The 13,661-nt window shown below is 47.1% G+C and overlaps 1 protein-coding gene across 3 annotated transcripts in view; it reads right to left on the reverse strand.

The window, feature by feature from the left end:
• Positions 1-13,661, reverse strand: part of si:ch211-244b2.3 (uncharacterized protein LOC557230 homolog) — a 45,346-nt gene that overhangs the window by 26,794 nt on the left and 4,891 nt on the right. For 2 of the 3 annotated variants that reach the window (XM_068050132.1, XM_068050133.1), the window contains exons 2-3: positions 3,128-3,275; positions 1,157-1,301 (exon numbers count right to left, since the gene is read on the reverse strand). In XM_068050132.1, the coding sequence (XP_067906233.1) occupies positions 1,157-1,301; positions 3,128-3,275 (293 nt within the window). Of the gene's footprint in view, positions 1-1,156; positions 1,302-3,127; positions 3,276-7,568; positions 7,696-13,661 lie in introns of those variants that run through there. The other variant, XM_068050131.1, reaches the window with a different exon arrangement.

Genomic DNA, 13,661 nt, shown 5'->3' on the forward strand with positions numbered 1-13,661 from the left:
CACCTCTACCCTCACCCCCTCCTCTCCCTCCCAGAACCGTGACAGCGTTCCCCCTTGTCCTCACTTTCCACCCCACCAGCCTCCACATCCAAAGGATCATCCTCTGCCTTTTCCGCCACCTCCAGTGTGATGCCACTACCAAATGCATCTTCCCCTTCCCTCCCCTGTCAGCATTCCGAAGGGATCGTTCCCTCCACGACACCCTGGTCCACTCCTCCATTACCCCCACCACCTCATCCCCTTCCCACGGCACCTTCCCCTGCAATCGCAGGAGGTGTAATACCTGCCCATTTACCTCCTCTCTCCTCACTATCCCAGACCCCAAACACTCCTTTCAGGTGAAGCAGCGATTTACTTGTACTACTTTCAATGTAGTATACTGTATTCGCTGCTCACAATGTGGTCTCCTCTACATTGGGGAGACCAAACGCAGACTGGGTGACCGCTTTGCGGAACACCTCCGCTCAGTCCGAAAGCATGACCGAGCTTCCGGTTGCTTGCCATTTCAACACTCCCCCCTGCTCTCATGCTCACATCTCTGTCCTGGGATTGCTGCAGTGTTCCAGTGAACATCAATGCAAGCTCGAGGAACAGCATCTCATTTACCGATTAGGCACACGACAGCCTGCCGGACTGAACATGGAGTTCAATAATTTCAGACCATGACGGGCCCCCCATTTTTTATTTTCAGTTATTTTTTTCTTTTATTTTAGTTTGTTTCATCATTAATTTTTCTTAACATGTGCCTGTTTGTGCTTTGGGCCAGGGCTGTTCATTTTTCTGTCCATTAACACCTTCCTTGCACTAATGCTTTGTCTTTCATCGCACCATGAACATACCATTTGTCTTTGCTCCATGACCTTCTGGTCAGTTATTCTCTGTGACCTTTGTCCTATCAACACCTTGCCTTTTGTTATCTCTTGCCCCACCCCTGCTTTATTTGCTTAAAACCTAATTTCTAATTTTTGCCAGTTCTGATGAATGGTCACTGACCTGAAACGTGAACTCGGTTTCTCTCTCCACGTATGCTGCCAGTCCTGCTGAGTATTTCCAACACTTCCTGGTTTTATATTCGCTGTATTCAGTGAGTTGGTATGTACATTGCATTCATTCCAATCACCAATGTTAAATCCATTTCAATTTTCTGTAACTCTACCTGAGCTCCATATTCCCTCCAGGAACATTGGTCCAAAAAATACCAGCTGTATCTGTCCATTTGCCGAGCCTCTGAAAATGTCAGCCTTTGTAGTTTGAAACTGCTGCCAGCAATTTCCATCTTGTCAAAGTCCAGATAGATAGTCCTATAACCAAATAGCAAGGAAAGTCTCTCAAGTAATCTTGGAGTTAGAACAGTCTATATTTACCAAAACTTACAGCACAGAAGGAGGCCACTCGGCCTGTCATGCCTGTGCTGGCTCTTTGAAAGAACAGTTGTGTTTACTCCGACAACCCCACTTTTTTTTCGGTAATCCAAGAAGTTCCTCATTCTCAAGAACCTGTCCAACTCCCTTTTAAAATTATTTATGGAATCAGGTTGAGCATTTCAGATCCTGACAACTCTGAGTGAAAACATTTCTCCTCATCTCCCTTCTAGATCTTTTGCCAATGAGTTTAAATCTATGATCTCTGGTTATCGACCCACTCACTGGAGGGAATGGCCTTTCCTTATTCATCAAACTCTTTCATCATCTTGCAAACCTCTCGTCAGTCACTTCTTAAACTTCGCTGTTCCAAGATGAACAGTCCTAATTTTTCCCATCTCTCCTCCCAGTTCTGATGAAAGGTCACTGACCTAAAACATTAACTCAGTTTCTCTCTCCACAGATGCTGCCGGAACTGCTGAGTATTTCCGATTTCCAATACCCGCAGTAATTTGCTTTTGTTGTAGGTTTAGCCTGTTCAGTTTCTATTTTAACTCAGTAGTTAATACCTCCCAGGAATGGCACTGACAGAACAGGTAATTTCATCAGCCTCTCACTGTGGGCAGCAGGAAGAAACTAGAATTCATTAGTTGGGGTGGGGGGTAAGGGGAGAAAGACATACTGTGGATGAAAGTAGTTCATTTTCTTTAGTGCTCAGCTACAGAATTATACTGCTCCCTGCCCATGTTTATGCTCCACGTGAGCCTCCTCCCACTTCTTCATCTAACTTCATCAGCATAACCATCACCCCCTCACACTCACTGAGCTACATTAGTTCCTGGGTAAGCAATGCCTCAGTTTGAAAATTCTCCTCCTCATTTTCAAATCCCTCCATGGTCTCAACACTCCCTATCTCTGTAATCTCCTTCAGCCTCCAAGATATCTGCATTCCTCTTGAACATTCCTGATTTTAATTGCTCCACCATTGGTGGCCGTGCCTTCAGCTTCCTGGGCCCTAAGCTCTGGAATTCCCTCTCTGAGCCTCTCCAACTCTCTAATCTTCTCTCCTTCTTTGAGATGATGCTTAAAACCTTTGACCTGACCTTATGTCTCCTTCTTTCCCCATAGCCCCATATAGAGATGGAGAATTTTTTCTCTCAGAGGGTTGTGCGACTTTGGAACTCTCTGCCTCAGAAGGTGGTGGAGGTGGTGTCATTGAATATTTAAGGTGGAGGTAGATAGATTCTTGTTAGTCACAGGAATCAAAGGTTATCAGGGATAGATGGGAGTGTGGAATTCGAGACAGAAACAGATCAGCCGTGATCTTATTGAATGGTGGAGCAGGCTAGAGGGGCCGAATGGCCTACTTCTGCTCCCAACTCGTATGTTCATATAGCCCTGCAAATGTTCCCCTTTTCAAGTATTCCCTTTTGAAAGTTACTATTGAGTCTGTTTCCACTGCCCTTTCAGGCAGCGCGTTCCAGATCACAGCAACTCACTGAGTAAAAAGAATTTCTCTACATCTCTGCTTAGCCCAGCTTTATTGCGATCATCTTAAATCTGTGTCCTCTGGTTACTGACCCTCCTGCCAGTGGAAATAGTTTCTCCTGATCTATTTTTATCAAAGCCTCTCATCATTTTGAACATCTTAGGGATCGACAATAAATGCTGGCCTTGCCATTGACACTCTCAACCCATGAACGAATAAAAAAAAAGGTAGGTTTTCTTCAGAATGTGCACCTGAGATATCCCTGGGTTGCACTTACCCATGTTCAGCGGAATGGAGATATATTCCTTCTGCTGTTGGCAATGTATATTGGGCTTCTATTATGTCATCATGGGCTACATCCAACCATTGGTTCCCATCGTGAATCTGCCACTGGAATAGTTTCTCATTCAACCCAGTCTCCAGAGCTGCCAAAGATAAAAAAAAAAGATTTACTGACATTTACACAGTACCTTGCACAACCTCAGGATGTCTCAAAGTTCTGATGAAGGGTCACTGACTTGAAACGTTAACTCTGCTTCTCTCCCCACAGATGCTGCCAGACCTGCTGAGTATTTCCAGCATTTCTTGTTTTTATTTCAGATTTCCAGCATCCGCAGTATTTTGCTTTTATATCAGGATGTCTCAAAGTGTTTTATAGTCAATGCATTACTTTTGAAGTGTTGCTCTGTTGGAAATACAGCAGCCAAGTTGTGCACAGCAAAGTGCCACAAACAGCCATGTAATAATGACCAAATAGTTTGTTTTTTACTAATGTTGGTTCAAAGATAAACATTGGTCAGGACACCAGGGAGGACTCACCTGCACTTATTCAAATACTGCCATGGGATCCTTGCTTTCCAGCAAACGGGGCAGATTATTTACTGTCTTATCCAATAGGATAACACCTTTGTTGGCATAGTATTCCATCACTGGAGCAGCAGTGGGGATTTTATACTTGACCCAGGAGTGGGACTTGAACCCACAACCTTCTAACTCAGAGTCAAGAGTACAATGAACTGAGCCACAGCAAGTAAAGCTGTGATTCAGATACTGGGCTAGCAATTCAGAAGTCATGAGTTCAAATGCCACCCTGGCACATTATGAAATAATTCAATAAATTTTGTAAACTGTTGGTAACAAGACGAAGAATGACCATGCAAGTTGTAAAAATCCCAACTGGTTCTCAAATGTCTTTTGTTGAAGGGAACCGGTCAGCCCTGCCAGGCCTGGCCTACACCTGCAATGTGGCAAGGGGTGGTGGACTATTAAAATCCTCTGGGATGGACCAGAAGTTGTTGAAAAGTGGCCACTGCTAGTGCCTTAGAACAAAAACCTGCATTTATATAGTGTTGTTAATGTAGCAAAACATCCCAAGGGCGTGATTAACAAACAAAATTTGACACCGAGCCACATAAAGAGATATTAGGAATGCTTGGTCAAAGAGGTAGGTTTTAAAGGAGCCACTTAAAGGAGGATAGTGTGAGGTGGAGAGCCAGAGCAGTGTAGGGAGGGAATTCCAGAGTTTCGGGCCCAGGCAACTGAAGGCATAGCAACCAATGGTGGAGTGAAGCAAGTCAGGGATGCACAAGAGGCCAGAATTGGAAGAGTGCAGAGATCTCGGAGGGTTGTAGGGCTGGAGGAAATCCACAAAGATAGGGAGGGGCAAGGATGACAGGCTGGTCACCCAATTGCAGGCCCAGGTGAAAGCTGCATCAGGCAAGCCTTAGACGTCAATGGCACAGACAAGGGTACCTATCTGCTACCTTCCCCTCAGACCCTCCCACCCTCTCCTCCTTTATAACTGCTGCTGTCCATTTCTCAGGTCACTGTTATGAAAGTGCTTCCATTTTTAAATATTTTTTGAGGACTCATGTTTTAGAATTGTGCAGATGGATTTATTGGGGGACTGAAGTGATTCCATAGATGCTGGACTTTTTTTTAAAAAAAGGGTCACTGGAAGGATTCTGTTTAAAAACATTTACTGGCTGTCACATCTCTTCAGCTAAGTAAACAACAGGTTCCCTCTGACTATGGGAGTTGTTTACAAGAGAGGTAATGTAAGATTTATGGTGCTCAAGAGTAGGTTTCATTTTTGAATACTGTTTTGCATCAATTGAGTTTGTAGCCTGCTGAAAGAAACACTCATCTTTTCTCCACCTCTCTGAGAAACCCTGAAAAAAAATCCAGTGTATGTTAGCTGTAACGCCTGAAGACGTACTTCTCCTGAGAAGCTTCTGGAAAACTTCCTCTCAACATCTCCTGAATGAACAGCTTCTGAAAAGATCCCCGTGGCGGTTACGTGTACTCAGAGGCCAGACTGTATGCCATCTGGAACATAACTTATCCTTTACCTTCTAGAATTAACAAATACTTTGGCCAAAGCATCTTTATTTTTCCCTTAACTTGTGTGTGTGTTGGGTATTTAGAAGGGAATATATATATTTACTGTCATATTTCAAACTGTGTTTTAAAACTTTGCATCTTTATTGACTAAGTCTTGTTTTATAATAAATTAATACTTTTGTTGTTAATTAAAAGCCCAGCACATCAGTGTGAAAGATAACGCAGAAGCATTTGCAACAATCTTCAGCCAGAAGTGCCGAGTTGATGATCCATCTCGGCCTCCTTCTGAAGCCCCCAGCATCACAGATGCCAGACTTCAGCCAATTCGATTCAGTCCGCGTGATATCAAGAAATGACTGAAGGCACTGGATACTGCAAAGGCTATGGGCCCTGACAATATTCTGGAACTTGCCATGCCCCGAGCCAAGCAGTTCCAGTACAGCTACAACACTGGCATCTACCCTGCAATGTGAAAAATTGCCCAGGTATGTCCTGTACACAAAAAGCAGGACAAGTCCAACCCGGCCAATTACCACCCCATCAGTCTACTCTCAATAATCAGTAGAGTGATGGAAGGTGTCATCAACAGTGCTATCAAGCGGCACTTGCTTAACAATAACCTGCTCAGTGACGCTCAGTTTGATTCCACCAGGGCCACTCAGCTCCTCACCTCATTACAGCATTGGTTCAAACATGGACAAAAGAGCTGAACTCAAGAGGTGAGGTGAGAGTGACTGCCCTTGACATCAAGGCAGCATTTGACCGAGTATGGCATCAAGGAGCCCTAGCATAACTGAAGTCAATGGGAATCAGGGGAAAACTCTCCGCAGTTTGGAGTCATACCTAATGCAAAGGAAGATGGTTGTGGTTTGTGGAGGGCAATCGTTTCAGCTCCAGGACATCACTGCAGGAGTTCCTCAGGGTAGTATCCTTGGCCCAACCATCTTCAGCTGCTTCATCAATGACCTTCCTTCAATCATAAGGTCAGAAGTGGGGATGTTCGCTGATGATTGCACAATGTTCGGCATCATTCATGACTCCTCAGATACTGAAGCAGTCTGTGTAGAAATGCAGCAAGATCTGGACAATATCCAGACTTGGGCTGATAAATGGCAAGGAACAGTTGCGCCACACAAGTGCCAGGCAATGAGCATCTCCAACAAGAGAGAATCTAACCATCTCCCCTTGACATTCAACGGCATTACCATCGCTGAATCCCCCACGAACAACATCCTGGGGGTTACCACTGACCAGAAACTGAACTGGACCAGCCATATAAATACCGTGGCTACAAGAGCAGGTCAGAGGCTAGGAATCCTGCGGTGAGTAACTCACCTCCTGATTCCCCAATGTCTGTCCACCATCTACAAGGCACCAGTCAGGAGTGTGATGGAATACTCTCCACTTGCCTGGATGGGTGCAGCTCCAACAACACTCAAGAAGCTCGACACCATCCAGGACAAAGCAGCCTGCTTGATTGGCACCCCATCCATAAACATTCACTCCCTCCACCACCGACACACAGTGGCAGCAGTGTGTACCATCTACAAGATGCACTGCAGCAACACACCAAGGCTCCTTAGACAGCAACTTCCAAACCCGCGACCTCTACCAACTAGAAGGACAAGGGCAGCAAATACATGGGAACACCACCACCTGCAAGTTCCATTCCAAGTCACACACCATCCTGACTTGGAACTATATCGCCGTTCCTTCACTGTCGCTGGGTCAAATTCCTGGAACTCCCTTCCTGACAGCACAGTGGGTGTACCTACACCAAATGGACTGCAGCGGTTCAAGAAAGCAGCTCACCACCACCTTCTCAAGGGGAATTAGGGATGGGCAATAAATGCTGGCCTGGCCAGCGATGCTCACATCTCATGAATGAATAAAAAAAACTTGGTTGATGGATTTTATTCTGAAACTGAGAGAGATAGAGTATATAATTGGCCGTATCAGTAACTGTGTAATCATTTAAATATATGTTGTGACCTGTGGAGAAGTGGAACTAGAGAAAGACAGTGCAATCTTCCCGCCTTGGTCATAACATCAGGAATGTACAGCAGGCAGTTGGAAATCACCCAAACAGTGCCCTGTATTATCCTGTGAATCTGCACTCTTCAGGGCCTGAAGCCCACGTGAGTCTCTGACAGGGAGCTTCACACCTCAGTATTGGTGCACTGTGTCCTGATCCATTCTTTCACATTAATTCACATTCTCAGAGTGGCAATTGAGAAAACAGCTGAACCAACTTGAAGCAGGAACTGAAAGAAAAACCGACAGCTGCAGGTCTGATGAATGGTCCACACCCAAAACGTTGATTCATCCATTCCCCACAAACGCACCATTTTTCTCTAAAATAGCATGACTATCACCTTTGACCTGCCCTCTCTTTTGCTTCCTCGATTTTGTATCTGGCATCCTACAGGATCTTTTTCCTTCCTGTGTTGAAATCAGTTCTCACTGGGATTGAGGTTAGTCTTTGGCCCGAGCTTGAAACACATGATAGCGAATATTCAGCCGATTTTACACCCGCCGAGTTTTCGTTTTCACTTCCTGAAAACCTTTCCCAGGACTCAAAATCTTTATCCTGCCCTCCCCTCCCCCACAAAGCTCAGTGTCAACCACTTCTTACAACAACATATTTGTATATCTCCTTTAAGTAGAAAGATGTAAAAATGTAAATGCAACCTCGTAAAATTTTTCAAAATCATGAGGGGTCTGTACAGAATAGATAGGGAGAAACTGTTCCCATTGGCAGAAGGATCGAGAACCAGAGGACACCGGTTTAAAGTGATTGGCTAAAGAATCAATGGCAGCATGAGGAAAAACATTTTCCATACAGTGAGTGTTTAGGATCTGGAATGTACTGTCTGAGAGTGTGGTTGAGGCAGGTTCAGTGAGTGTTTAGGATCTGGAATGCACTGTCTGAGAGTGTGGTTGAGGCAGGTTCAGTGAGTGTTTAGGATCTGGAATGCACTGTCTGAGAGTGTGGTTGAGGCAGGTTCAGTGAGTGTTTAGGATCTGGAATGCACTGTCTGAGATTGTGGTGGAGGCAGGTTCAGTGAGTGTTTAGGATCTGGAATGCACTTTCTGAGAGTGTGGTGGAGGCAGGTTCAGTGTGTGTTCAGGATCTGGAATGCACTGTCTGAGACTGTAGTGGAGGCAGGTTCAGTGAGTGTTTAAGATCTGGAATGCACTGTCTGAGAGTGTGGTGGAGGCAGTTTCAGTGAGTGTTTAGGATCTGGAATGCACTGTCTGAGAGTGTGGTGGAGGCAGGTTCAGTGAGTGTTTAGGATCTGGAATACACTGTTTGAGAGTATGGTGGAGGCAGGTTCAGTGAGTGTTTAGGATCTGGAATACACTGTCTGAGAGTGTGGTGGAGGAAGGTTCAGTGAGTGTTTAGGATCTGGAATACACTGTCTGAGAGTGTGGTGGAGGCAGGTTCAGTGAGTGTTTAGGATGTGGAATGCACTGTCTGAGAGTGTGGTGGAGGCAGGTTCAGTGAGTGTTTAGGATCTGGAATACACTGTCTGAGAGTGTGGTGGAGGCAGGTTCAGTGAGTGTTTAGGATGTGGAATGCACTGTCTGAGAGTGTGGTGGAGGCAGGTTCAGTGAGTGTTTAGGATCTGGAATGCACTGTCTGAGAGTGTGGTGGAGGCAGGTTCAGTGAGTGTTTAGGATGTGGAATACACTGTCTGAGAGTGTGGTGGAGGCAGGTTCAGTGAGTGTTTAGGATGTGGAATACACTGTCTGAGAGTGTGGTGGAGGCAGGTTCAGTGAGTGTTTAGGATCTGGAATGCACTGTCTGAGAGTGTGGCGGAGGCAGGTTCAGTGAGTGTTTAGGATCTGGAATGCAATGTCTGAGAGTGTGGTGGAGTCAGGTTCAGTGAGTGTTTAGGATCTGGAATGCACTGTCTGAGAGTGTGGTGGAGGCAGGTTCAGTGAGTGTTTAGGATCTGGAATGCACTGTCTGAGAGTGTGGTGGAGACAGGTTCAGTGAGTGTTTAGGATCTGGAATGCACTGTCTGAGAGTGTGGTGGAGGCAGGTTCAGTGAGTGTTTAGGATCTGGAATGCAATGTCTGAGAGTGTGGTGGAGGCAGGTTCAGTGAGTGTTTAGGATCTGGAATGCACTGTCTGAGAGTGTGGTGGAGGCAGGTTCAGTGAGTGTTTAGGATCTGGAATGCAATGTCTGAGAGTGTGGTGGAGTCAGGTTCAGTGAGTGTTTAGGATCTGGAATGCACTGTCTGAGAGTGTGGTGGAGGCAGGTTCAGTGAGTGTTTAGGATCTGGAATGCACTGTCTGAGAGTGTGGTGGAGGCAGGTTCAGTGAGTGTTTAGGATCTGGAATGCACTGTCTGAGAATGTGGTGTAGGCAGGTTCAGTGTGTGTTTAGGATCTGGAATGCACTGCCTGAGAATGTGGTGGAGGCAGGTTCAGTGAGTGTTTAGGATCTGGAATGCACTGTCTGAGAGTGTGGTGGAGGCAGGTTCAGTGAGTGTTTAGAATCTGGAATGCACTGCCTGAGAGTGTGGTGGAGGCAGGTTCTGTGAGTGTTTAGGATCTGGAATGGACTGTGAAGGAGTGTGGTGGAGGCAGGTTCAGTGAGTGTTTAGGATCTGGAATGCACTGCCTGAGAGTGTGGTGGAGGCAGGTTCAGTGAGTGCTTAGGATCTGGAATGCACTGCCTGAGAGTGTGGTGGAGGCAGGTTCAGTGAGTGGTTCGGATCTGGAATGCACTGTCTGAGAGTGTGGTGGAGGCAGGTTCAGTGAGTGTTTAGGATGTGGAATGCACTGTCTGAGAGTGTGGTGGAGGCAGGTTCAGTGAGTGTTTAGGATCTGGAATGCACTGTCTGAGAGTGTGGTGGAGGCAGGTTCAGTGAGTGTTTAGGATGTGGAATGCACTGTCTGAGAGTGTGGTGGAGGCAGGTTCAGTGAGTGTTTAGGATCTGGAATGCACTGTCTGAGAGTGTGGTGGAGGCAGGTTCAGTGAGTGTTTAGGATGTGGAATGCACTGTCTGAGAGTGTGGTGGAGGCAGGTTCAGTGAGTGTTTAGGATCTGGAATGCACTGTCTGAGAGTGTGGTGGAGGCAGGTTCAGTGAGTGTTTAGGATGTGGAATGCACTGTCTGAGAGTGTGGTGGAGGCAGGTTCAGTGAGTGTTTAGGATGTGGAATGCACTGTCTGAGAGTGTGGTGGAGGCAGGTTCAGTGAGTGTTTAGTTTAGTTTAGTTTAGTTTAGTTTAGTTTAGTTTAGAGATACAGCACTGAAACAGGCCCTTCGGCCCACCGTGTGTGTGCCGACCATCAACCAGCCATTTATACTAATCCTACACTAATCCCATATTCCGACCACAATCCACACCTGTCCCTATATTACCCTACCACCTACCTATACTGGGGGCAATTTATAATGGCCAATTTACCTATCAACCTGCAAGTCTTTGGCATGTGGGAGGAAACTGGAGCACCCGGAGGAAACTCACGCAGACACAGGGAGAACTTGCAAACTCCACACAGGCAGTACCCAGAACTGAACCCGGGTTGCTGGAGCTGTGAGGCTGTGGTGCTAACCACTGCGCTTTAGGATCTGGAATACACTGTCTGAGAGTGTGGTGGAGGCAGGTTCGGTGAGTGTTTAGGATCTGGAATGGACTGTGAAAGAGTGTGGTGGAGGCAGGTTCTGTGAGTGTTTAGGATCTGGAATGGACTGTGAAAGAGTGTGGTGGAGGCAGGTTCAGTGAGTGTTTAGAATCTGGAATGCACTGCCTGAGAGTGTGGTGGAGGCAGGTTCAGTGAGTGTTTAGAATCTGGAATGCACTGTCTGAGAGTGTGGTGGAGGCAGGTTCAGTGTGTGTTTAGGATCTGCAATGCACTGTCTGAGAGTGTGGGTGAGGCAGGTTCAGTGAGTGTTTAGGATCTGGAATGCACTGTCTGAGAGTGTGGTGGAGGCAGGTTCAGTGAGTGTTTAGGATCTGGAATGCACTGTCTGAGAGTGTGGTGGAGGCAGGTTCAGTGAGTGTTTAGGATCTGGAATGCACTGTCTGAGAGTGTGGTGGAGGCAGGTTCAGTGAGTGTTTAGGTTCTGGAATGCACTGTCTGAGAGTGTGGTGGAGGCAGGTTCAGTGAGTGTTTAGGATCTGCAATGGACTGTGAAAGAGTGTGGTCGAGGCAGGTTCAGTGAGTGTTTAGGATCTGGAATGCACTGCCTGAGAGTGTGGTGGAGGCAGGTTCAGTGAGTGTTTAGGATCTGGAATGCACTGTCTGAGAGTCTGGTGGAGGCAGGTTCAGTGAGTGTTTAGGATCTGCAATGCACTGTCTGAGAGTGTGGTGGAGGCAGGTTCAGTGAGTGTTTAGGATTGGCAATGCACTGTCTGAGAGTGTGGTGGAGGCAGGTTCAGTGAGTGTTTAGGATCTGGAATGCACTGTCTGAGAGTGTGGTGGAGGTTGGTTCAGTGAGTGTTTAGGATGTGGAATGCACTGTCTGAGAGCGTGGTGGAGGCAGGTTCAGTGAGTGTTTAGGATCTGGAATGCACTGCCTGAGAGTGTGGTGGAGGCAGGTTCAGTGAGTTTTTAGGATCTGGAATGCACTGTCTGAGAGTGTGGTGGAGGCAGGTTCAGTGAGTGTTTAGGATCTGAAATGTACTGAGAGTGTGGTGGAGGCAGGTTCAGTGAGTGTTTATGATCTGGAATGCACTGTCTGAGAGTGAGGTGGAGGCAGGTTCTGTGAGTGTTTAGGATCTGGAATGGACTGTGAAAGAGTGTGGTGGAGGCAGGTTCAGTGAGTGTTTAGGATCTGGAATGCACTGTCTGAGAGTGTGGTGGAGGCAGGTTCAGTGAGTGTTTAGGATCTGGAATGCACTGTCTGAGAGTGTGGTGGAGGCAGGTTCAGTGTGTGTTTAGGATCTGGAATGCACTGTCTGAGAGTGTGGTGGAGGCAGGTTCAGTGAGTGTTTAGGATCTGGAATGCACTGTCTGAGAGTGTGGTGGAGGCAGGTTCAGTGAGTGTTTAGGATCTGGAATGCACTGTCTGAGAGTGTGGCGGAGGCAGGTTCAGTGAGTGTTTAGGATCTGGAATGCACTGCCTGAGAGTGTGGTGGAGGCAGGTTCAGTGAGTTTTTAGGATGTGGAATGCACTGTCTGAGAGTGTGGCGGAGGCAGGTTCAGTGAGTGTTTAGGATCTGGAATGCACTGCCTGAGAGTGTGGTGGAGGCAGGTTCAGTGAGTTTTTAGGATGTGGAATGCACTGTCTGAGAGTGTGGTGGAGGCAGGTTCAGTGAGTGTTTAGGATCTGGAATGCACTGCCTGAGAGTGTGGTGGAGGCAGGTTCAGTGAGTTTTTAGGATCTGGAATGCACTGTCTGAGAGTGTGGTGGAGGCAGGTTCAGTGAGTGTTTAGGATCTGGAATGCACTGTCTGAGAGTGTGGTGGAGGCAGGTTCAGTGAGTGTTTAGGATGTGGAATGCACTGTCTGAGAGTGTGGTGGAGGCAGGTTCAGTGAGTGTTTAGGATCTGGAATGCACTGTCTGAGAGTGTGGTGGAGGCAGGTTCAGTGAGTGTTTAGGATCTGGAATGCACTGTCTGAGAATGTGGTGTAGGCAGGTTCAGTGTGTGTTTTGGATCTGGAATGCACTGCCTGAGAATGTGGTGGAGGCAGGTTCAGTGAGTGTTTAGGATCTGGAATGGACTGTGAAAGAGTGTGGTGGAGGCAGGTTCAGTGAGTGTTTAGAATCTGGAATGCACTGCCTGAGAGTGTGGTGGAGGCAGGTTCTGTGAGTGTTTAGGATCTGGAATGGACTGTGAAGGAGTGTGGTGGAGGCAGGTTCAGTGAGTGTTTAGAATCTGGAATGCACTGCCTGACAGTGTGGTGGAGGCAGGTTCTGTGAGTGTTTAGGATCTGGAATGGACTGTGAAAGAGTGTGGTGGAGGCAGGTTCAGTGAGTGTTTAGGATCTGGAATGCACTGCCTGAGAGTGTGGTGAAGGCAGGTTCAGTGAGTGCTTAGGATCTGGAATGCACTGCCTGAGAGTGTGGTGGAGGCAGGTTCAGTGAGTGTTGAGGATCTGGAATGCACTGTCTGAGAGTGTGGTGGAGGCAGGTTCAGTGAGTGTTTAGGATGTGGAATGCACTGTCTGAGAGTGTGGTGGAGGCAGGTTCAGTGAGTGTTTAGGATCTGGAATGCACTGCCCTAGAGTGTGGTGGAGGCAGGTTCAGTGAGTGGTTCGGATCTGGAATGCACTGTCTGAGAGTGTGGTGGAGGCAGGTTCAGTGAGTGTTTAGGATCTGGAATGCACTGTCTGAGAGTGTGGTGGAGGCAGGTTCAGTGAGTGTTTAGGATGTGGAATGCACTGTCTGAGAGTGTGGTGGAGGCAGGTTCAGTGAGTGTTTAGGATGTGGAATGCACTGTCTGAGAGTGTGGTGGAGGCAGGTTCAGTGAGTGTTTAGGATGTGGAATGCACTGTCTGAGAGTG

The sequence above is a fragment of the Heterodontus francisci genome, chromosome 18, assembly GCF_036365525.1.
Source record: "Heterodontus francisci isolate sHetFra1 chromosome 18, sHetFra1.hap1, whole genome shotgun sequence".
Classification (NCBI taxonomy): Eukaryota; Metazoa; Chordata; class Chondrichthyes; order Heterodontiformes; family Heterodontidae; genus Heterodontus; species Heterodontus francisci.